At 32.7% G+C, this 22,861-nt stretch overlaps 2 protein-coding genes and 1 long non-coding RNA gene across 4 annotated transcripts; 1 reads left to right on the top strand and 2 right to left on the bottom strand.

The window, feature by feature from the left end:
• The first annotated feature begins 6,934 nt into the window (after positions 1–6,934).
• Positions 6,935–9,240, top strand: LOC110624787. 2 transcript variants are annotated; one of them, XR_002489471.2, is made up of 3 exons: positions 6,935–7,158; positions 7,493–8,456; positions 8,663–9,240. It is a non-coding gene; the product is annotated as an uncharacterized LOC110624787 (long non-coding RNA). The 2 variants fall into 2 exon arrangements; XR_006352344.1 differs by having other exon boundaries at positions 7,493–9,240.
• Positions 9,064–13,716, bottom strand: LOC110624785 (zinc finger transcription factor YY1). Its single transcript, XM_021770105.2, has 6 exons — positions 13,419–13,716; positions 12,313–12,371; positions 11,614–11,813; positions 11,345–11,434; positions 10,333–10,476; positions 9,064–9,816 (listed from the first exon to the last, which is right to left on the bottom strand). The coding sequence occupies exons 1-6, from the start codon at positions 13,502–13,504 to the stop codon at positions 9,268–9,270; spliced, it is 1,128 nt and encodes a 375-aa protein (XP_021625797.1). The 5' UTR covers positions 13,505–13,716; the 3' UTR covers positions 9,064–9,267.
• A 6,615-nt stretch (positions 13,717–20,331) lies between these two features.
• On the bottom strand, positions 20,332–21,804 carry LOC110623868 (serine/threonine-protein kinase-like protein At5g23170). The gene has a single exon (XM_021768877.2). It carries the CDS (start codon positions 21,561–21,563, stop codon positions 20,487–20,489), a length of 1,077 nt encoding a protein of 358 aa, XP_021624569.1. The 5' UTR covers positions 21,564–21,804; the 3' UTR covers positions 20,332–20,486.
• Positions 21,805–22,861: the final 1,057 nt, after the last annotated feature.

Below are 22,861 nucleotides of genomic sequence, written 5' to 3'. Positions count from 1 at the left end.
TATCCAAGAAAGCTGCTTTTTTGTAAACAGTAGTCGCTGGATTCATTTAATTTCTTATTAAAAAATAAATTATGATGTAATTAATCTCACATATATATATATATATATATGTCCCCATAAACTTAACATGCTCTTCTCATCAAAGCTAAACAGTCTCTAAAGTAGCTATGGAGATCTTCTCAAAGATACTCACCAGCGTTGATATTAACAAAGGTCTGGAGATACCTCATGATCGTTGTGATGATGTTCTAGCAGAACTCCAAATTACTGGGCAGAGGATGGAGATTCTGGTGGCGGATATGCAAGGGAATCCTTGGAATTTTGTTTGCTTCACCAAAAGTGGAAACAAGCAGCTTCCAAAGCCTGTGTTTAAGAAGGGCTGGCTTGAATTTGCTTGTCATTGGAATCTAGCAGCTGGTACAACTATCACTTTCTATAAGGAGATAGACCAAGCTACTGGAGCTCAGTACAAGATTAGAGTGAGATAAGCACGAGCAGCTGCTAGGTGATCACTACACCATGTTTGGTTGGTATTAATTAATAATCATATGTTCTTTTGTTTTCCGTGCCCTATAGATAAGGGAATATATATAACTTAATAATGCCTGCATGCCCTAAAAGAACAGAAAGTACTCTCTGTACTTTCCTCTTATATATATATATATATAGGGTTAGGTTTTGTCATTTGAGTGTGTTGTTGAGTGATCAGTCGTTTTCTACGTTCTACTACATATGAAGTTTTTTCATTATGGTTTGTGAAATGGCTAATTAGTGTTTGTTTTCACATGGTTTCAGTGATATCCTCACCTTCTTCTGCTTGTTTAATTTCTTTTACAATTAAAAGAAATATTTATCCCTGTCTATGGAATTAAGTATGATCTTGAGTTGAGTACATGGAAGAATTATGAAAATAATATATCTTTTTCTTCTCTGTCAATCATCGATTGCCAAAGAAAGAAAATATGTCAGAACTTGGGCATAAATACATGGAAGAGTTCTTTGGTTTCTGCAGCTCAGCCATTGGCAAAAGTGGGTCTTTTGATTCTTGAGTCCATATTGATGCCAGATGAAAAATATGATGAGTCTACGAGCTCGATGTTTCTAGATTTTTTTCCTGGAGGATGCTTTGAGACAATGGATAATTTCTTTTCAGAAGAATCAGTGCCATATTTCTGTATTTGGTTTTGATTGAAAGTTCATTAGGCTTTGGATTTTTCTTCTTTGGTGCTGCTGCATTCTAGCCATTTCTTCTTCAACCAGATTTCTTGAATTCGAGATCTTTGATTTTTTATTTTTCTTTAAATTTCAGCTAATAAAATGTAATATCATATAGAAATTTTTATTAAAAAATTTTCTTACTTCATCTATGAAGAATTTTAAAATTTTAGACATTATAAAATAATTTACTAAATTTTAATTAAATTTCTAATTTACTATTTTTATTCATATATTCAATTATAAATTAAAATAAAAATAATGTTAATAATATTCTAAAAATTGCATAATATTATAAATTAGAAAAGTCATATTTTGCATTATATCTTAAACAATGTAAAATATTTTTTTTCAGCATTAAATTTATATCAGAAAATTATTTTGTTTCGAACTACTTTTCATATATAAATTCTATTATACAAAGAAAAATGAACTTTTATTTTATTTCCTTAGTATACTTGTTTCAGCAGTCTTAGAAATAATTTCCATTCTATACTTTCAATAATTAAATTTTAATAATATTGAAATAAAAATTTGACTTTTTTTTTAAAAATAACTAAAAAAGATATTATTGATACCGTGGTCGAATGTGGTGAGGCAGAAAGAAAAAGATGAAAGGCGGAGGAAAAAGTTTCATTCACTTTTCCAAAAAGCAGAATGAAATTACTGGGAAAAAAAAAAATCTACATCAGCTGTTCATTTCCTTCGTCCTTACTCTTCCTTGCCTTTTAATAGAAAAATTTATTTAAATCGATTTTACATGAATTTATAGTATAAATAAGATCATGAATATATGAATTCAACTCTCATTTTACAATATAAATATTATAAATAAGAATTTTTTGCTTTTCAAAGTCTTTCTTCACATTTACCAAGAAACATCCATGGACAAAATTTTTTACGTAGATCCAACTTTCATTTCACGACATAAATATTATAAATAAGAATTTTTGTCTTTTTCAAGTCTTCCTTCATATTTACCAAGAAACATCCATAGACAAAATTTCTATGTGGATCCGACTCTCATTTTAGAATATAAATATTATAAATAAGAATTTTTTATTTTTCAAAGTCTTTCTTCGCATTTACTAGGAAACATCTATACATAAAACTTCTACGTGGATCCGATTCTCATTTTATGATATAAATATTATAAATAAAAATTTTTATCTTTTCAAGTATTTATCAAGAAACATACATAGTCAAAATCTCTCTCTCAAGTCTTTATATTTTTTTTTCTTATCTTCAATCAATTGATAATCTCTACTGATCTCTTTGAATCTTAGCAAGAAGTGTATGCATGCTTCAACTGATTTGATCATTTTCATAACCATAAGCTTCCAAGATTCTTGGACATTCAACTGAAAGAAGGAAGAAAGAGGAAAGAAGAGTGAAAGTAAGTTATAATATATTAAAAGGATATTAGAAAAAAAAATTTAAACATTTACAGTAATTTATATTTATATTTAATATTTTAATATTGTATGATAAAGCTAAATTTTGTTAATTTATTACAATTATAGTCACTAAATTAATTTTAAAAAGTTAATCATAAATTATAATATAATTTTTAAAATTTTATATTATTAATAAAATATATAATTCTTTAATTTAAATTTTATATTAAAAATTAAATATATCTTATATTTATTATATATAATATTACATATATTGTAAATATTTGATATAAATAAATTCATATTATATAAAAATCACATATAAAAAATATATTTCTTCAAAAAAAAAAACATATAAAAAATATATATTAAAATATTTCATTGAATGCTTATATTTTATGTTATAAATCATGTGTATATTTGTTATATTTAAAACATTTTACTTTCTATTAATAATATTTTAAATAAAATGAATTATTATATATTTGAAATCGTAAAGTTTTTTTCTATATTTTAAATTTTTATTAATAATTTATTATATTATATAAAAGTAAAAATAAAAAATAAATAATGATATTAATAAAAAAATGATATTATTGTAATAAAAATATGTATTTAAGAACTGTTTTATTAGTCAAATATAATTTTAAGGACTATATTATAATTTATTAATTTTTTTGAAATTTAATTTAATTCTCTTTATTATAATTATAATAAATTAAAAAAGTTTATTTTTATTGCCCAAAATTTAAAATATTGAATATAAATGTGAATTATTCTAAACATTTAGATTTTTTAATTGCAAGTTTAAATTTAGAGATAATTACAAAAAGCTATTATGTGGTTTAACTTATTTTCAAATAGAGTCTGTACTTTAATTTATAACAAAAAGGTCATCTACTTTTATGTGATTAGTCCATTAAATATGACTGATAAATTATAATTTATTCTTTAATATTTATAAAATTTATATTTTAGTTTCTATATTTTTAAATTTAGTACACTAAGTTTTGTTTGATTAATAAAATAATTTTTAATTTAAACTTTATTTTTGAAATAGGGGCGGGGAGTCGAACCTTTGACCTCACAAGGCTACAAGGATGCACTTTCCACCAGACTAAGTCTCAGAGTGCTTTAATTTAAACTTTATATTTTTAACTGAAATTAATCTCAATATTTTTATAGATTGGTCTCTAAATATTATAATTATTAATAAGTCCTTATATTTATAAATTAATCTCTCTATTTATTAAATTTTAATATTTTATATGTATAAAATAATAAAATAAAATAAAATAAAATCTGATGTCTCTTTTTGTCTTAATTAATAAAAAAAAAATAAAAAAAAGAAAAGTTAAACTAGAAAGAATTTTTTGGACTTGAATTTAAATACATATTGTGGTCAGATTCTTGACTTAATTTTTATTTTATTAATTTATTTAAGATATTAAATTTAATAAATATATTAGATTAATTTGAAAAAAAATATAAATACTTACTTATAAATAATTATAATATTTAGAGACCAATTTATAAAAATATAAAAATGAATTATAACTAAAAGGATTATTTTGTTATACAATAAAGCTTTATAATTAAATTTATCTACATTTAAACTAAATTATATATTTTATAAAATTTTAAGGATTAAAATATAATTTATCTTAATAAAATAATTTTTTAATTAATTTTTAAATACCATATTAATATTTATTAACGATATATTAAAATTATATTGTAAGTTGCCGTGAACTTTTTTTCAAATTTAGTTTAATCTATTGAATAAAATTATGACTAATATTAAATTTTTTTCAAATTTACTTTTTAATTTCTGAGAATAAAAATTTGATCTAGAAAAAAAAGCAGAATATGGTAGGGCGGAAGGAAGAAGGAAAAAAGATGGTGGAACAAGTTTCCTTCACTTCTTCAAAAACAGAAGGAAATTACAGGGAAATTTTCTAAATCAGCTTTCTGACTCTTCCCTGCTTTTTCAAAGTCTTCCTTCGCATTTTGTCCTTATCTTCAATCAGGAAATTCCCAATATCATTTGTTTGGAAATGTCTAAGTTTGCTGAATTTAGTGAAAGAAAAACAATCTACATTATTTAAGTTTGCTTAGTTTAATTATTCTCTTAGCTCAATTTTTTTCAGATTTATTTAAATTTGTGTAAAAATGTGAAAATTGATATTGCATCCGCTCCTTAATCGAGTTTGAATCTATAAAATAAATAGAGTACTTGATGGATAAAATATTTGACTCTTAAATCACGTAATGAATTTAAAAGTATATTTAGTAAAAAGAATGAATAATGAAATGAAATACATAGTTGTTTTAATATATTGTTGTTGAAATCTATATCCTTAACCTTCCGGTTGAAAAATTTTTTTAATAATTCAATTCTTTTCTTTTAAAATTTTTCATTAGGATAGAATAATTCAAAATGTTTTAATTTAAAAAATTTTCAATTATGTATAGAAATAAAATTATGAATGATTTTGCAAGAATTCATTTGAATTCTTTTCTTGCAAAATCATTCATGTTAAACGAGGGATATATTATTTAGAGAATAAAATTTGAATAGGATTTGCTCTATTGGTTGGTCCTATTCTGACCTCATCAAAATAAGTTTAATATGGGTTGGGGCTTATTGACGTTAAGTCCCTCGGCCTCGGCTATAGGTGATACGCTCAACGGAGTATTAAGCTCTCCCTATTGAAACATCTGGTCTAGCCACTAGATAATGCTCTATAGAGCCATACATTGTAACTCTTAATTAGACAAAGTGATTCGAGACATGGTTTCGGCTGAGTTCGATGACGGAATAAAAAATATAAGTGGAGTAGTTGGACTAGAAAATGAGAATTGTAGTTCTTCCTGAGTTGAACTCATGTCGTTTGGAATGTTTCTAGTATAGTTTTCGTTGTGGTTAGCCATGTGGATTTTAGTGGGTGAAATGAGAATGAGAATTCCGGTGATAAAAAGATCTCTTTCGTTTTTTTATAGATGGCGCCAATCGATATTCTGAGATCTAATAAAGGGCAGACTCAAAGTGTAAGTGTATTTTGATAAGTTTAGTCTGATTTGTCTTTTTCCTTTTCCCTTTTTTCTTTTTCTTTTTTCCTTTTTTCTTTTTTCTTTTGTTTTTTAGTGATGTGTAATCGTCATCCTACGTTTGTATCCTCCTATCACAGTCACATTGACCATAAGTACGAACGTATTGTGTTTTTTTCCATCATCAGACAACCATTTAATTTCATCTGACGTCATGTGGACACGATCTCGAGTATCAAGGGACTTAACTTCCATGTGAAGCAGACTTATGTATTGGATCTTAGTAGAATTAAGGTCTGACCTTTTCAATATTGACTCAACCAGAATCGAAAGTTTGACTTGCATGTGAAACAGACTTATGTATTAAAATTTAGTAGAGTTAAGGTTTGACCTTTTTAATATTGGCTCAACCAGACCGAAGTGTTTAGAACCCGATTAATGTGGCTGATAATCGATAGATATATAAACAGTTAAACAAAGTCTATGGATAACTGATAAGCAGCTGATAAGAGGCATAACAACTAAATTTCAAATTACTTAAGAGTTATTTTCAATTAGCAGGTAACTGTTTTGATTTTATTTTTTAATAAAACTATATTATCTTTTTATAATTTATTAATTATAATTTTTTTAAAATTAAAATTTTTACACTAATAAATTATCGAAAGAAAGATATTACTATTTAATGTAATTATGTAAATTAATTAAGTACAATGACATTGCATAGACTAATTAAAGATAATAGCATTTTAATTATTTTTCTCCTTACTAACATATTAATAATACTTAAGTAATATATTTTAAAAATAGAGGTTAAATAATAAATTTTATTAAATCTAAACTTAAATAATTAATTTTTTTAAAAAGAAATATATGCTTTATTTTTCGAAATTTAACAAAATCTATAATTAGTAAATGCCTTATTTTATAAATTTTATTTTATTAATAAATTAGTCCTGCTAAATTTATTATTAATTAATTATAAATTAAATCAATTTAAATTATTAGTAGACAATTAATAATTAATTATAAATTAAATCAATTTAAATTATTAGTAGACAGTATTAGTAGAATAAAAATTTAAAAATTAAATTGTTTTCCATAAAAAATATAAATTAAATTATAGCAAATCTTAAACTTTTAATAAATTATTAAAAAGCATTTGCAGACTTAGTCTGATAATAACTCAAAAAATAACAGATTTATTTTTTTGATCTCTATTTAAAAAAATTATTTAAAAAAGCATGAGAAAAAGGAAATTAGACCAACAATAAAAGCAAAATGACGATTGAATCCACGTGGTTATAGTCTAGCAGACGGGACTTCAACCTCCTTGCTCTGCTTTCTCTTTTCTACAATTGTATATCAGCCGCCCATTTCCTCCTTCCTTCCTTTTTACATAGCCTCTCTTTCTCTCTCTCCTCAAGCCTTCATCTTTTGTTTGTTTTCTCTTTAATCACTTGCCAATCTCCACAGATCTCTTTGCATCTAACAGGTAATGCTCATAGCATTTCTGCTAATTAATTTGCTGCTTCTATTTCTTGTCTCTTGATTTTCTTTTTCTAGTAACAAGTGAAATTCTTCAACTGATCTGATCCTTTTGCACAGTCTCAAGCTTTCAAGATTCAAGGATATATAATATAGCCTCTGACTTCTACATTTGTTTTTGTAATTGGATGTTTACTTTTAAGTCAATTGTTCTTGACAAAGTCTAATTAGAACTTTATAAATCAATGCTATTTGTTATTCGAAGTTAAGATTGGAAGTTTTAGAGGTTGTTTTTTTACCTTTTCTTTTCAAACTTTGATTTGAAGATTTTCCATATGCAGAATTTCTCAAGTTTTCCTTCTGGGATGTAAAGACAGGGTGCAAATTAAAGGAGATAGCTACTGGGTATGAAGAAATTGTGACCATGTGCTTGAGGATGACTGTTGAAGGGAGTTCCAATAAGGTATACAAGAGACCATTTTTGGTGAAGGAGCTTAATATTTATGGAAATGAAAAGTATAAAAATGATGTTTTTGAATTGTTGATGAGTTTTGAAGCACATGACTCATGAGTTTTTGTGCTTTCAATAACTGCCATGGGTGGTGTAGGTGAGAAATTTCACACTCACATTATGTACTACGATGATATATAGAAGTTTGATTCTAAAGTATGGGTTTACGTTTCTAATAGATTTGACATTCTTGTCTGGAAAGAAGTTTTCAGTCAGTCTAGATGATGTGTGGACCGAGAACTATGAGGATTGTATTTTCGATATTTTTAAATTTTAAGATTGAGTTATTATCATCTTTTTTCATATGGAGAGATTCTTGGCTTATTGTGCAATTTTACCAAGGGATTTCAAATTTGACAAGAATGAGTTGTTTTATTATGGATGGCATAAGGAGGTTTAGCGGATACGAAGGCTCATGCTTTATAATTTTCAACTTTATATCATCATGAAAATAAAATGTGTTTAGGATGATAAGGACAAGTAATTGAAATTTGAAGTCTACTAAGCAAGTTGTTGAAGAATTAGACCTGGATTGGGTTGATGATTTCCAAGATAAGTAAAGGTGGATTGGTAATCAAAGGCAAAAGTTGATGTACAAATACAATTTCCTTTCTAGATGAGGGTGGCTTACCACTTCTCAGTTCCCACTAATGAATACCGTTGATTATTATAGATTCTATATAGGTCCAACTATAATCAATTCAGATACAAGTTCATTATAAAAGAGACAATGAATTGATGGTACAAATCTGCAGCACTATTCAATTTCCTGCTCTGGAAACAGAAAAGTTGAGGTACTATTCCTTTGTTCAATCTCCTGTCTGGTTCAACATTTTCAATTTCTCATGTTGATGGAATCTATTTGGCGAAGTTTTGTTAATGGATTCAATTGATTTTCTCCATTCTTATGGTATGAAATGTGAACTTTTCCAAATTGCACAAATACGGGTAACTTTTGTTCCAAGGTGTAATAACACAGACTTATTATTTATAATCACAGGTAGATGCATGCATAAAGGTTCATGTGAAGACATCAAAGACAACATCAACTCACCTGGGAGCTCTTGGAAAGTTGAGAAATGGAAGTTCAATTTGATTTCCGAATGCAATTGGCTTCATTTGTATTATCCTTGGACAAGGAGTGCTCTTTCTGGTGTCTTCAAGTATGCAGTGACTGTAGCCGATGATATTAATGAAAATAAATTTTATTTAATTAGTGAATCACATCAAAGCACACATAATTAACATAATTTATTTGACAATGCTAGTGTGAAAAAATAATATGAAATTTCTGGTTATACTTGCACCTTACCTGAACCAAATCATTCAATTATTGTAATCCTGCTAATTAAAGGGACAGCAATTCCATGGTACAGCTATAGCTCAAGCAAGGTCAGACCATTCGAGCAAACAGTTCATATCTTGTCAGAAGGGAAAGGGAGAATAATTCGAATGCAAGTAACCAATCTCGCCTAACAATTTGTAAATTTCTTCAAGTTTGGCATTATTTTTAGAGAGATTAAAAAAAGAACTATATTACAAGAACGCAAATAAAAAATATATATATATTTAAAAAAATGAAAAAAGCAACCTAGCTGTGTTTCTTCAATCTTCATACTCCGTCTCCTCGTCATCATCATCCTCATTGTTTTCCCCATATCTCCATCCATCCTCTGCATTGTCGCGATCCTCCTCCTCTGTCTCTTCACTATCTTCTTCTTCGTAGTTTTCTTCCTTTAATGGCTGCCAAGATTTTTTCACCACATTCAAAGCGGCACGAGATGGACTTGAACCTTTCCGTTGTGTGATTTTTGATGGAGGCATCTTCAAGTTGGGCTTTGCCCGGCTCTGTTTCCGATTTTTCCCATTTGCACGCTTCTCAACATAGGCATCTTGATCACTGGCCTCATCCACCTCATTGTCAGCATTGGGAGAGGCATTCTCAGCGTTTTCATCAGACATATGGCCAGGATGCTCTTTTCTCAAATGTAGTTTAAGCTTGTATTCATGGATGTAAGCCTTTATACAACCTTCATAAGGACAAGCATAGGGACGATCGGATGACACAGAGCCATACGCCACTGCTGAAGGCTTGGAAACTTTCGTTATCTTTTCTGGAGGTGTGGTATATTTCACTGTATCGGGAGTTGAATGCTGTAGAATTGATGAAGATTCTGAAAATTAGATCCTACCAACATATGAATAAAAACGCGAAAGTAAAAGAGAAAGATGCATCTGTGCAATTATACAGTAATATTAATGTGCTACACAGCAAGTATAACCTAAAATGCTCAACGATCAATCAACAGAAATCACCTTTCAGAAAACTAAATCTATTACAAACTACAATCAAGTTTATAATAGACGCATAAATTATGGGAGTATAAGACTGAAGACTCCAAGAAATGAGAGCACTCAAAATCTACTATTTGTGAAAGACGAGTACATCAACCTCTTGAATTGTCTCATTGCCTCGCATGCAATAATTGCTCTATGAGAAGGATCATTGTGTATCAAATGCTAGGGATAATGTATAATGTCATTCAATTAAAAAATCAAGGACAACTTTTTGCCGCCACATTTGGATTACAGATCAAGAAAATGAACATTAGGAATAACATTTGGGAACTATGTGCCAGAAACATTATTAGTGAATGGAACAAAACTAACCTTTTCATGGTGAGCTGCAATATGGTTCTTCAGTTTGTAGTCATGAGCATATCTCTTTCCACACTCTGGGTATGGACAGATATGGTAATTTTCTTGTGAGTGTGTTTTCATGTGCGACCTCAGGTTGAAATCCAGCGAAAACGCCTGCAGTTCCACAATCACAATTGGGAAAAAATGGATTATATCACACATAAATGCAGTCACATAAGATGCATAAAGATAATATCTTAAGTTCATGATGCAGAATTATATAAAACAAACTATAGTAATTGTCATTTACACAAAGCATGGGCAAGTATAAAACTATTCTACTGTTCTTAATTGATCTTTTGATTATTCTATTTAGTCAAAACCTAAGTATTAGGATTTTAAGTTCAAAACCTATTTCAATTTGAATTTATGCTATATATAGATCTTAATAATCAATTTAGAAGCAAATTCAAGTTAATAGCTACATTACTTTAGAATTCTCACATAGCCTCAGTATGGTTTCTTGTCTGCTTAGGTTCATGGATAACCTGATGTATGTCTTTCCTCCCAAATTCCAAGTCATTTATCATATGAATCTATTAATTGAAACTCACTCCATATGCAAGAGCACTTACAGCGACAAACACAGAGGGTGAGAGAGGGAAGTAGAGATGGAGTTTTATAATCTGGATAACTTCCATATGCAATACTATAAGTTGGAATTTAGTTCTGATTGTGAAATATATGAAAATCAGTAAAATCATTGATGCATAAGAATCAAAATATTTTCAAGCATTATAATGTGGAGAAGCAACAATTCTGGGCAACTGTGACCAGTAAGAAAACCTGAATTACACAAACACTACAAGAATTAATCCAGATCCACTGAAAACACCACAAAATTCATGTTGATAGAAGCATTTAAGCATAAAAATCTCAATCATAATATTTATTACTTGGTAGAAGCAAGTAATAAAGGGAAAAAAAAATGTGCCTCAACGACAATAAGAGAAAAAAATAGAAGGAAAAATTGATTGATCACCTTGCCACAGCCTTCATGAGGACATACAAAATCTCTTTCACCTGTATGAATTAAGAAGTGTCTTTTCAACTTTGAACTATCTAAAAATTTCTGCAAGATAAAAACACAACACTTTTTAACACTTGTACACCATTATACAGAAAAATGAAAATAGTAAAGGAGAACTTTGAAACTATGAGGTACATTTCAATATTCATGGTTTTATTAAGTGATCATAATATCATTGGACACATAAAATAAAATAGGTATAAAAATTTTATTGTTAACACCTTTCCACATCCTTCGTAGTGACAAACATATTGTCTCTCCCCATGGATATGAGAATGCTTTCTCAAAGCACCAGCATCTATGAAGGTTTTTCCACAGCCTTCATAACTGCATAGGAAAAGAACCTCTGTAGTAGGTTCAGGCTCTGGTTCTGGTGCTGGTGATTCCTTTGCCTTCTCTTTCAAAGCCTTCAATTGGTTCTCTATTTGTAACAGCAATAGGGAAAAGTTAGGAACAAAAATTTCACATTTAAAGTCATAAATTAAAATTCCATCTGAAAGGCATTTATATGGAGCTCCCAAAAAAATTGAATCATAACCCAGAAGATACAAAGTCCAAATTTATATATGCTGAAACAAAGGGCAATATTAGGCTGTTCAAATGAAGAAAAGACAACAGTTTACTTTCTAGAACCTAAGCTACAATTAGCACCAATATGAGTGACAAAAGTTTTCCTCATACAAAATAATCATAATGATCTTTTGAATACATCATCTGAAATAAATATCATAAGACATCAATATTATGTCGCAGCTTTTCATAATGTAACACCCTAGTAGAACATCAATCTATCAAATTAAACAAATAAGATAAAAGCTTAAACCTTGCATTAGACATAAAATCCAAGTAATCCTTCCTTGCAAACAACATTTGAAAATTCGAAACTAAAATTAGAAGAAAAAAGCAAGTCTAATACTCACCATTAACCCATCTGAAAAGTGAACACTTCCCACCAGTTGCCACAACATCTTGGGGCACCCTGAGAAAAGTAATGGTCAGATTATGAGCATGACAATATCAAACACTAAACCACTACATGACCATTAATAGCTTGACAACAAAATAAAAAACTGCCAAAAGAAATTCATGAAGTAAGGAATACATTGATAGTGTTTAATTGCAATTTTATGCTCAATTCTATTTGGTGGATTAAAAATGTAAAATAAATAGAGAGAAAGAGATGGTTGAAAGATCATAGACAGAAATTGAATCACAAAATAGTGAAAGCATGTTCACAAGTGCCCCACATCTAAATGTTCCATCACTTTTTATATAGGCCTACATTTACAATAAAAAGTCAGGAATCAAGAACAGCTAGATATCACAATTTCTAGAACAGAAGCAGATATACCAGGAAGAAGAGTAGAAGACAGGTAAACTAAGAGATATGTGAAAGGCACCATTCACTTTGTCTTCAAACCATGGTATATGTCACAACCAATATGATCTAGACATATTACTGGTTTCAAATTTTCCATAATCAATAACTCCAAAACGTCTCCCTTGAATGGCAAATCTACAAGGTTAAGCCTTCCCACTTCCTTATTTATTTATTTATTTATTCTTTAGTTTATGGTTTTCATCTGAGAGCCTAAATCAAGAACGAACACCTTGTCCTTCCTATTTGTCTTTCCATTCTCTTATTTATTTATGCAATCAAACAAACAAAGCTGAAAGCAAACTCTAATCAAATGACTCCTTAAAAACTCAACTGAACTAACAGTAACTCAGAAGCTTAAACACCAGCCATTTTAAACTAAGAAATTCTTTTATTCTAACTTTTGTTTGGATCTCCTCCACATATGAAACTATATTTTCATATTGGAACTTCACTTTAACCCATTAACAGCCGGTAACAGCATAAAGGCATTGAATTTAAAACCTCATTCATTCTTTACTTTTCTTCCTCTCAATTTCCTGAGATTCTTAAAATGAACGACAATAATTATAAACAATAACTGAAAAGCTAATTACAAATTTACACACAAAAAATTAAATAAAATACTAAAAATTGAAAATTGATTACCATTCTTTGAACCATTTAACAGCAGGAGCCTTGGATTTGAGAAAGGGGCGTCGCTCGTATAAATTGTGTGTGAACTGAGTCTCCATCGACCTCGGCCTTTCTTTCTTCTCTTTGTTCACTTTGTGCAAAGCGAGAGGCCTGTGGAGCAGTGAAAAATATGGGGCTAAGAATTAGGCTATATCTGGAATTAGGGGTTAGGGTTTCAATATCGGAAGGGGGAAGAGGGGGACATAATGGGAAGGTAGAAAGAAAGTGAAGAAAGCTTCAGGAGTCCTTGTTCAATGTTCATGTCGGATTACTCCGTTACTTTAGGTTTCGAACCGGCTCTTTGAACCGGAACGAACCGCCCGGTCCAAAAACCTTTGCTCATGGGCGGTGATCTCGTCGAGTTGACTTGTTTTTTAAAAAAATTAAAAAAAAAAAAGAACGAGTTTACTAGTTGATGATTTTTCAATAGAGATGAAAAAAATAATAGCAAAATATATGGTTGAGATATTTGATCATTGTAATTTTAAAAATTGGTAATATATAATTAAACTTATTATTATATAGCTAAATAATTGCATATTTAATTGTTAATCACTTTTAAATTGTTTAATGACGTTGATAAGTAATTCCACCTGCTAACTCTTTTTTTTTTTTTTTGCAAACTCAATTATTTGAAGCCATATTATACTCATTTGATTGATTTATTAAAAAAGTAAATAAGATTATTACCTTTAATTTCATTATAAACTCTTAAAAATGTAAACTTTATAAGTATTCTGTTTCTAAGATCCTCATAAACAATATTGAAATGACTATAGAATTTGATATGTCTGAGATTTGGTGAGGTAACGAGATGGGAACATGTAAGTAAATGTTTGATTCATGAGAAAATTAATAGTTCTGATTAGGTTGTTAAGAGTTAATAGTTCTGAAAGATTTTTTATTCATGGAGGTGGAGGTTGAGGTTTCCACGAGAGACTGTGTGTTTCATGGTATCGGTAGTGGCTAATAAATTTGTTTCTAAAAGTGAGTAGCTCAGGGGTATTTATACTCGGGTCATGTTAGGATGCTCTGACAGTCATCCTTTCAGATCGGATAATGGCATGCTATGACTGGTATGTTAGACGGCTTGATTCATACTCTATCCATCATACACGTCATTTCTTGTTAGCCCTAGCACACGTAATTATAGCCCTAGCATGGCCCAGGGCGCTTTAAAGAGGTTGGCGTACTTGCTCCGAGCACTGGTAAGGTTGGCTTTGCTCACTTCGAGTATAGATAAGGTCAGAGGTAGGGAAGCACAGGTCGGACCTTCTTATGCCTAATCAGACCGGATGACTTTTGTGCACAAGATTTTTCTGTATCTCTTGTATACGCATCGTGATATTAATGGGATCTGTTATTATTATATTATTAGATGCCTTTTTGCTTCTCTGATAGTTATTTATAATGGTTGGAGGAGCGAATCATATCCAGCACTTCACAGTTAGGTGTACCTATTAATTTCTTTTTTGAGTTACAAGGAGTGGCCATAAGTATGCGTGACATTTGCGCATCCTCCCAGATGTGTCTTGATTACTGTCGTTGCTTGGATCACCGAAACACAACTCTTTGAATGCCCATAAATGCTTCATTTTGAGTATAAAATAGGTTTTCGTCTTCATTTCCTTTCTTTCATTGCTTTTGCTATTCTTGCTGCATTTGTTTGCTATCCTTAAGATCTCTCTCGCTTTTTCCTTCTTCTTTCAAGTTTTCCAAGTCTTAGGTAGGCATTTCTTTTTCGATGGCCCCTCTACCATTCCCTCAGGTCGAAAAGATCATTTCTAGGGTAATCCTTACCTCTCTTCGGGAAACTTCCATCGATCCTTCCTTTCCACAGAGACCCCATTATACTCGATCTCCTCATCTAAATGAATGGATTGCCCTATTCTCCTTACCTCCTCCCTCTAATCTAGTGGATGCCCAATCCGAGAGGATGCTCATTTTCTATTTGAAACAAATAGATTATGGCCTTTCTTTTCATTTTTCTTAGTTTGCTTACTCTGTTTTTCGGTTTTATCAGATCACTCCTTGAATATTGACCCCAAATTCTATTATGTTCATGAGTGCTTTTGAGGTTATGTGTTGAGGTTGTGGCTTTGCTCCTTCTTTGAGCTTGTTCAGGGCATGTTTCAAGATTTTAAAAGCTAATAATGGATTCCTGAACTTCTATGGTAGGAATGGTCTGCCCATTTATATTGGCCATAAAGATTGTATCAAGCACTGGGTAGACAGTTTTGCTATAGTTGGAGCTAAAAGAAACTTTGACTGGGGCTTAGAGTTAGGATAGAGTATTGTTGACACCTTTTGTAATGCCTTCCCTTTCCTCTCCGAGTGGGAGCAATTGTACTTTATTCGGATCTTCTCCTTTCATTTTAAATACGACGCTTTCAAGTGTTTGGATATCCTCCCAGAGGAGGATTGTTATGATGTTGGTATTTAGCTATTCTTTTGTTGTTGCTTCTCTGTTGGTTTTGCTTATTTTATGTTTTTATTTATTTTTTGTGCTTTTTGCAACTTCTGTAGTTCCCATGGAGGACATTTTGACTCTCCAAAATTTTTTCCTATCGTGATGTTGTTCGACATGCTGTTGAGACTTTCAAGACCTAGAAAACCATGGACATAGTTATTGAGATGCTAGGGTGGAGCTTGTGCCAGCTCAGGTCATGCCTTCCCTGTCTTCCACTAGGGTAGTATGGAGTTGGCCTTAGTCAGCTTCGACCAGACTGAGGTCGTGCCTGCAGCGATTGAAGGTGCTTCTGCTATCGGGAGTAATTCGAAAGTTGCCATAGTAAGGGTAGTGTTCAGCCCTGACAGGTCCTCTCCTGCTGAGGATGTCGGTGGAGTTTTGAAGTGAAAGAATTGTCACGTGCCTCAGGAGATGACCACCATTGCTCCGAAGATGGCAAGAAACAAAAGGAGGCTGGTGAAAGAATCCGAGTTGGTCTCCTCACAGAAAAAGACTTCATCTTCCTCTCTTCCGCAAAAACCATCCTCAGATAGAGCAGGCAAAGGCAAAAGGTCAGTCTCAAGAGGCCAGTGAGTGACTTCCTACTGTCTTAATTTCTAATGACTCGAGGCTAACTTTCCAACTAAGCCCTAGTTCTACTCCAACCTCGATTATTGAGCTGTTGAGCAACCATGTCTTCCGGCCATCCCCTAATCTAATGGACCATCGGATGGTGAGCACAATTTGTCGGGTGATTGAATCCACAGAGCAGTCAAACTCATTCACTACCCAGACAGAGGAGGATCTTTTTAGGGCTTCTAAGAGACAAGTTCTTCTTATAAATTCCCCTACTCTTTCTTTTGCTTTTTGGGTTTTCTAGTAGTTTTCTGACTTGTCTGTTTATTTTTGCAACTTTTGGATGCTCTACTGGAATTTGAGAATAAGAGAGCCGATGCTCGGGAGGCTACATTCCAAGATGTTGAGAAAGCTAAAGAAGAGGAGGCTGCCTGAGTAACTGCTGCACTAAAAAGCCAATACGAGGGGGAGATGAATTGACTGGAAGGGCTTCTTTGAGATAACCAAGCCTAGAGTGAGAAGATTGCTCTTATGGAAATGCAAATTACTGAGGAGAGCTCTATCGCAGAAGCCCAGCTCGCTCAAGAGAGCTCTTCTGCGGACTAGAAGGAAAGAGGCCTTTTGGCCCGGTCTGCCCAACTCGAGGGGGAGATGCAGAAGTTGTCCGGGGAGCTGGGGGAGGTCAAGTTGGAGTTGAGTAGGGTTCGGGGAGACTTGAGTGCTTCTGAAGCTGTGAGGAGACAACTTGAGGGTGAGGTCTGCGATCTTTCTACACGATGCAAGGACTATGAGAAGAAGATCGTGGATGCTAGGGAGAATGCTGAGTCGATTATCCAGAGCTAGGTCAATAAATATCTTTAAGTTAAATGAGTTTAAAGGCAAGGTCTTTGAACAGTCCACTCTCTTTTATGCAACGGGCTTCAACGATGGCCTCCGAAAAGCTCGTAAGTCTCCGACTGCTCCTCTTAACATTCTCTGGGCTATAGAGTATGACTCTGATTGCGAAGAAGTGCAATACGACCCTGACGAATGCGCTCTTCCCAAAGTGCATCCTCCTCCTCCTTAGGGGACGTTGGCCCGCTTAGCGGTTGAGTTCAATCAAGGTGCCAATCAGGTCGGTGATGATCCACCTGCGCTCGAGGCTATAAATGCCCCTAGGGATCCTCCTTCGGCAAGTGATATTATAACGGTTCCAATTGTCGCGGCTGTTAATGTTCCAGAGAATGCTTCCAAAGTTGAGCCCAACCTAGCTGGAGACCTTGCGTCCTCTGAGGAGACTTCTAGACCTTCTCCTTTTCCTAAAATTTCTGCTTGTAAATATGTTGCTAGCTTGTTTTTTTGTATTTTGGTTTCTTTGTAATACATTAGGGGCCTGGGTCGACAGTTAGCTTCCATGTTTTCTCGGTGTCTGTTTAATGCCCCCAGACTTCAGTTAAGCCTTCGCTCTGCGAGCTCCCTCCTCCAATCCTCCTATCTGGTCCTTCTCTCGGGTTTCTTTAGCGAATCGGCTAGTCATCAAAGCGACATGTTCTCTAATGTATTTCTCTGCCCACTGCATCAACTTTGCCAATGTAGTTGGAGGCTTTCTGCTTAGAGATCCAAAGAACTCAGCTAAGGTAGTCCCCTTCTGCATAGCTTCTATCGCCCTGGGCTCATCCGGGTTAGGAATCTGAAGAGCTTCTGCATTGAAATGGGCTACATACTCCCATAGGTTTCATCCTTCTTTTGCCTAACTGTCTCTAGATAACTGGTTTTTCTCTAGACCGGGATGCTGGCTATAAATCTCCCCATAAATGAATTGGCCTGGTCATAGAAGGTCCTAATGCTTTCCGCCTCTAGATTGTTGAACTAGGTCAGGGCTGCACCAATAAGAGTGGTTGGGAATACTTCACAAAGCACGGCATCAAAATGAGTTTGTAACTCCATGAAGGTTTTATAGTTGATCACATGATCCCTGGGGTTGCCTGTGCTGTTATACGCCCCCATAGTTGGCATTTGGAACTTCTTGGGAATAATCTCCTCTTGAATGTGGCTATAAATGGAGAGGTTATTCTCAAGCTCATGTGAGCTCCTGCTTAGTTTTTTTAGCTCTGCTAACAATTCTTCCTTCAGCCTTTCCAGCTTCTCGGCTACTCCCTCATCTTTCGTGCTGATTTTCCTGCTAGTTATGGGGGCTTTCGAACTAGTGCCTTCTTCCTCACTTTCTACTTCGTACCTCTCTACTACATCAGCATCCTCCTCTATTAGGCTTCTCACTGTGCAGCTTCTGGATTTAGTTGGAGGCTCCCTAACAAATTCTCCTTCTCTTCTCTTTTGGGTCAAGTGCATTATGGTGACTTGGTAATGGTTCTCGATTTTCAAGATAAAGGTTAGTGTAGGTATTTGGCTAGGGATTACTATGGGTGTTGGATTCATGGCTAAAGGTGGGGTGAGACCTTTTGCTGCATTATTTGATTCATCCACATCATTATTTGTTGTAACTGCATGGAAATTGCTTGTAAGTCTTGGTTTGATATATGTGTTTGTAAGATGGTATTTGCTAGAGTAAGATTGCTGGTGGAAGATGTATTTGGCAATGTTTGAGTGAGGGGAATGGAAACAATGCCATGGGAAAGTCTCGAGGATTTGGAGTTTTTGGGGTTGAATTTTCATTTTCAACAGGTGTTAATGGGTTATTTTCTTGGTTAGCTATCATAAATCTCAGTGGATTTATGTTTGAAAAACTCCGATTGATTGGATAATTTTCATTCATTTTCCCACAACGCCAATTGATATGCTTGAGATTTGGTGAGGTAATGAGATAGTGACACGTAAGCACAGGTTTGATTCACGGAATTTTCATTTTCAACAGGTGTTAATGGGTTATTTTCTTGGTTAGATATCATAAATCTCAGTGGATTTATGTTTGGAAAACTCCGATTGATTGGATAATTTTCCTTCATTTTCCCATTACGCCAATTGATATGCCTGAGATTTGGTGAGGTAATGAGATAGTGACACGTAAGCACAGGCTTGATTCACGGGGAAGTTAGTGGCTCTAATTGGATCGTTGAGAGTTAATAGCACTAAAAAGTTTATAGTTCGTGGAGGTTGAGGTTTCAAACTGTGTTTTTCTTGGTATCAGTAGTGGCTAGAAGATTTGTCCCTAAAGGTGATTGGTCCAAGGGTATTTATACTTGGGTCATACCAGGATGCTTTGACAGTCGTCTTTTCGAATTAGATAGCAGCGTGTTGTGACTGGCATATCAGACGGCTTATTAATGGTGGGCAATTGGCTAATAAATGTTGTGTTGCTTAGTCCATACTCTATCCATCATATGCGTCATTTTTGTCAGTTCTGCAACACATGCAATTATAGCCCTAGCGTGGTTTAGAGCGCTTTAAAAAAGTCGGCGTATTTGCTTCGAGCACTAATAAGGTTGGCTTTGTTCACTTCGAGTATAGATAACAGGTCTGACCTCCTTATGTCTGATCAGACCGGATGATTTTTGTGTACCGGACTTTCCTATTTTTCTTGTACACGTGTCGCGATCTTAACGAGATCTGTTATTATTATATTATAAGAATTTATTTAGTACAACAATCATTTATATATTAAATTAATTTAATTATTAATTATGATATACTTACTATAATAAATCAGAATAAAATCTTTATATATATGACTTATATTATAAAATATTTTATTAATTTTTAAATTCACTAAATCTAGGTGGGGGATTTGCTTTGTCTGCTATTAATAGCTTGGTGAGAAAGGAAGGAGAGTGGATTAGTCAATAATTTTGTAAACCAGAATTTTTTTACCTTCTGATTAATGATAAATTATTTAACTTATTAACAAGAGATATATATTAGTAATACAATTATATATATATATATAATTGGTTTGATGGTGATTTCTCCCAGCACTGAGACGATTTAGTAAAAAATCGTTAATTCAGCTTTATCTTATTGACCCCGTCGAGTTGATCGACTCAGTTATTGATCATCTCTAGCTACATCAACTTTTATCTGTGTTATCTATCAGCCAGCATCTCCCTTAACAAAAGCTTCCCTTTTGAAATCTCACTATAATCTTCACATTTTCTCTTACATTTCTTGGCTAATCTTCTTTGCCTTCTCATCAGAATCAAACTCCTGACAAGGCATGTCCAGCTGCAAGGGCTAGCTACTACTACTTTTACTCTTTCAACCAGGCAAAAACTATTCATCTCCATCGCAACTTCACCAATACATGGGCGATTTTCTTCCTTAGAAGACACACAACGTGCAGCCACATTGAGCAAGTTCCTTATAGTGCCCTCCATGTATGGCGGCAACCCAATTCTTGGGTCACAAATTTCTCCAATGGGTACCCTATGCTTTTGACTTAGTGGCACTGCCCATTCTACTATTGAAGATGGGGACTTAGAAACATCAATGGCTTTTCTGCTGCTTATGATTTCTAATAAAACTACCCCATAACTAAACACATCGGTTTTAGTACTTAGTTTGCTTGGGGTAGTGTAACAAGGGTCCATGTACCCTATGGTCCCGGCTGGTTGACTCGCCTGGTGACTCAGTGAACCGACTCGCGACATGGCCAGTCCATAATCTGCCAACTTAGCATTCCAATTTTCGTCGAACAAAACATTAGCGGACTTGATGTCTCTATGGATAACTAAAGGATTGTTTTCATGAAGAAATTGCACTGCCCTAGCGATTTGGAGAGCTATCTCTACACGTTTAGGCCAAGAAGGTGGAGTTTTGGCTGCATGCAACATTTCATGAAGAGAACCATTAGGCATGAACTCCATAACCAGAAGCTTTCTGCTGCTGTACTCATGACTCGTTCCAAGAAAGTTGATGATATATGGACTTTGATGATGATGATCATGCAGAGATGATAATATACAAATTTCATTCTCGAGCTTCTTGGAGTTGTCGTTAGACACATGATCAATACCAATGGTTGATTTCTTGATTGCAAGAACTTTATTTTCTTTAAGCAATATTCCTTTGTAGACTGATCCATGGCTTCCTTTACCAATGAGTCTTGAAGGGGAGAATCCTTCAGTGGCCTTTACAAGATCTTGATAGTCAAACTCTGCCATGATCAATATTTTCTTCTTCTCTGCTTGTTCTTTTGTGGTTGTTGTTTGGGAAGAAAGAATCACGGTGGGGTATTATCAATTATGGTTCTGAAAGGGGGAGAGAGATAGATGGTTGGTTGTTTGTTTGGAGAGAAAGTGGGAAATTTTTCTTGGGGTTGGAAGGAATGAAAAGAAAAAGAAAGGAGAGCGTAGGTCGCAGAGAATAAAGGGGCTTTGGGCGGCATGAAAAGGAGAATTATAATGGGAGAATTATTGAAGAAAGGAAAAGCACAAAGGGTTCTTAGTTAAAAGGAAAGGCTTCTGACAAGGGACAACACAGAGCTGGCTTTGGGTCCTCAACAACTTTTTATTTTTAAATTTTTAATAGTTGTTTTTTATTATTATTAAAAAAATGTTAAATTACTATTTAGTATCTATAATGTGATAAAATTTATTAGTTGATCTCTCTATTTTGAAAAATATATTAAAATATCGCTAACATTTTAAAAATTCTACAAGTTATCTCCATTAATTTTAACAATTAAATATTTTACTATTTAGTCCCTATAATTTTAAAAAATTCATTAATTAATCCTTTATATTTTAAAAAGTCTACCAATTAGTACCTCCGTATTAGAGGTATTTTAAAATTTTTTGTAATATTTAACGGCTAAAATTAATGAAAGAACTAATTCATAAATTTTTAAAAATTTCAAGGACGTTTTAATGTATTTTTCAAAATAGAGAGACCAACTAGTGAGTTTTACTATACCATATAGATTAAATAGTTAATTTTCCTTAAAAAAAATTATTATTTAATCTATATATTATAGAAAAAGTCATTAGTTAATATCTTAGTTTTGAAAAATATATTAAAACGTTTCTAATATTTTAAAAAGTCTACTAATTAGTCCCTCTCTCAATTTTAATAGTTAATTATTATAAAAAATCTTAATTATATTCAATAAGAAAGACTAATTAGTAGATTTTTTTATAAAACTAAGAGTTCGATTAATGAGTTTTTTCAAATTATAGAGACGGATGATTAATGGGCTCTAAACCGTTAAGCCTACTGCAACCTAAATCAAAGAAGTTTAGGCCAATCTAATATAGGGCCACATCGTGTTGCATAACTGAGGTCTGAGTCCACGGGTCAGATAAGGTTTGAAGGAGCTCGGAGCAGATGAGCCCGACTAATTATTAATGATTGTATGAAAAAAAAGCCTGCAATAATAGGAATTGTATCCAAAAAGAGCCAAAAGAAATTAAATAACCACATGACGAGAATTGAAATCTCGTACTCATGAATAGGTTGTCCG

Source organism: Manihot esculenta, chromosome 10 (assembly GCF_001659605.2).
Source record: "Manihot esculenta cultivar AM560-2 chromosome 10, M.esculenta_v8, whole genome shotgun sequence".
Lineage (NCBI taxonomy): Eukaryota > Viridiplantae > Streptophyta > Magnoliopsida > Malpighiales > Euphorbiaceae > Manihot > Manihot esculenta.
This window is presented reverse-complemented; position numbering and strand designations above follow the sequence as displayed.

Excerpts from the sequence above, each read along its gene's own strand:
- LOC110623868 (XM_021768877.2), bottom strand. The coding sequence starts at position 21,563 with ATGGCAGAGTTTGACTATCAAGATCTTGTAAAGGCCACTGAAGGATTC.
- LOC110624785 (XM_021770105.2), bottom strand. The coding sequence starts at position 13,504 with ATGGAGACTCAGTTCACACACAATTTATACGAGCGACGCCCCTTTCTC. Across the intron at positions 11,435-11,613 it reads ACTACGAAGGATGTGGAAAG|AAATTTTTAGATAGTTCAAA; the intron begins GTGTTAACAATA and ends TTTATCTTGCAG. Across the intron at positions 10,477-11,344 it reads CTCATGAAGGCTGTGGCAAG|GCGTTTTCGCTGGATTTCAA; the intron begins GTGATCAATCAA and ends GTGGAACTGCAG.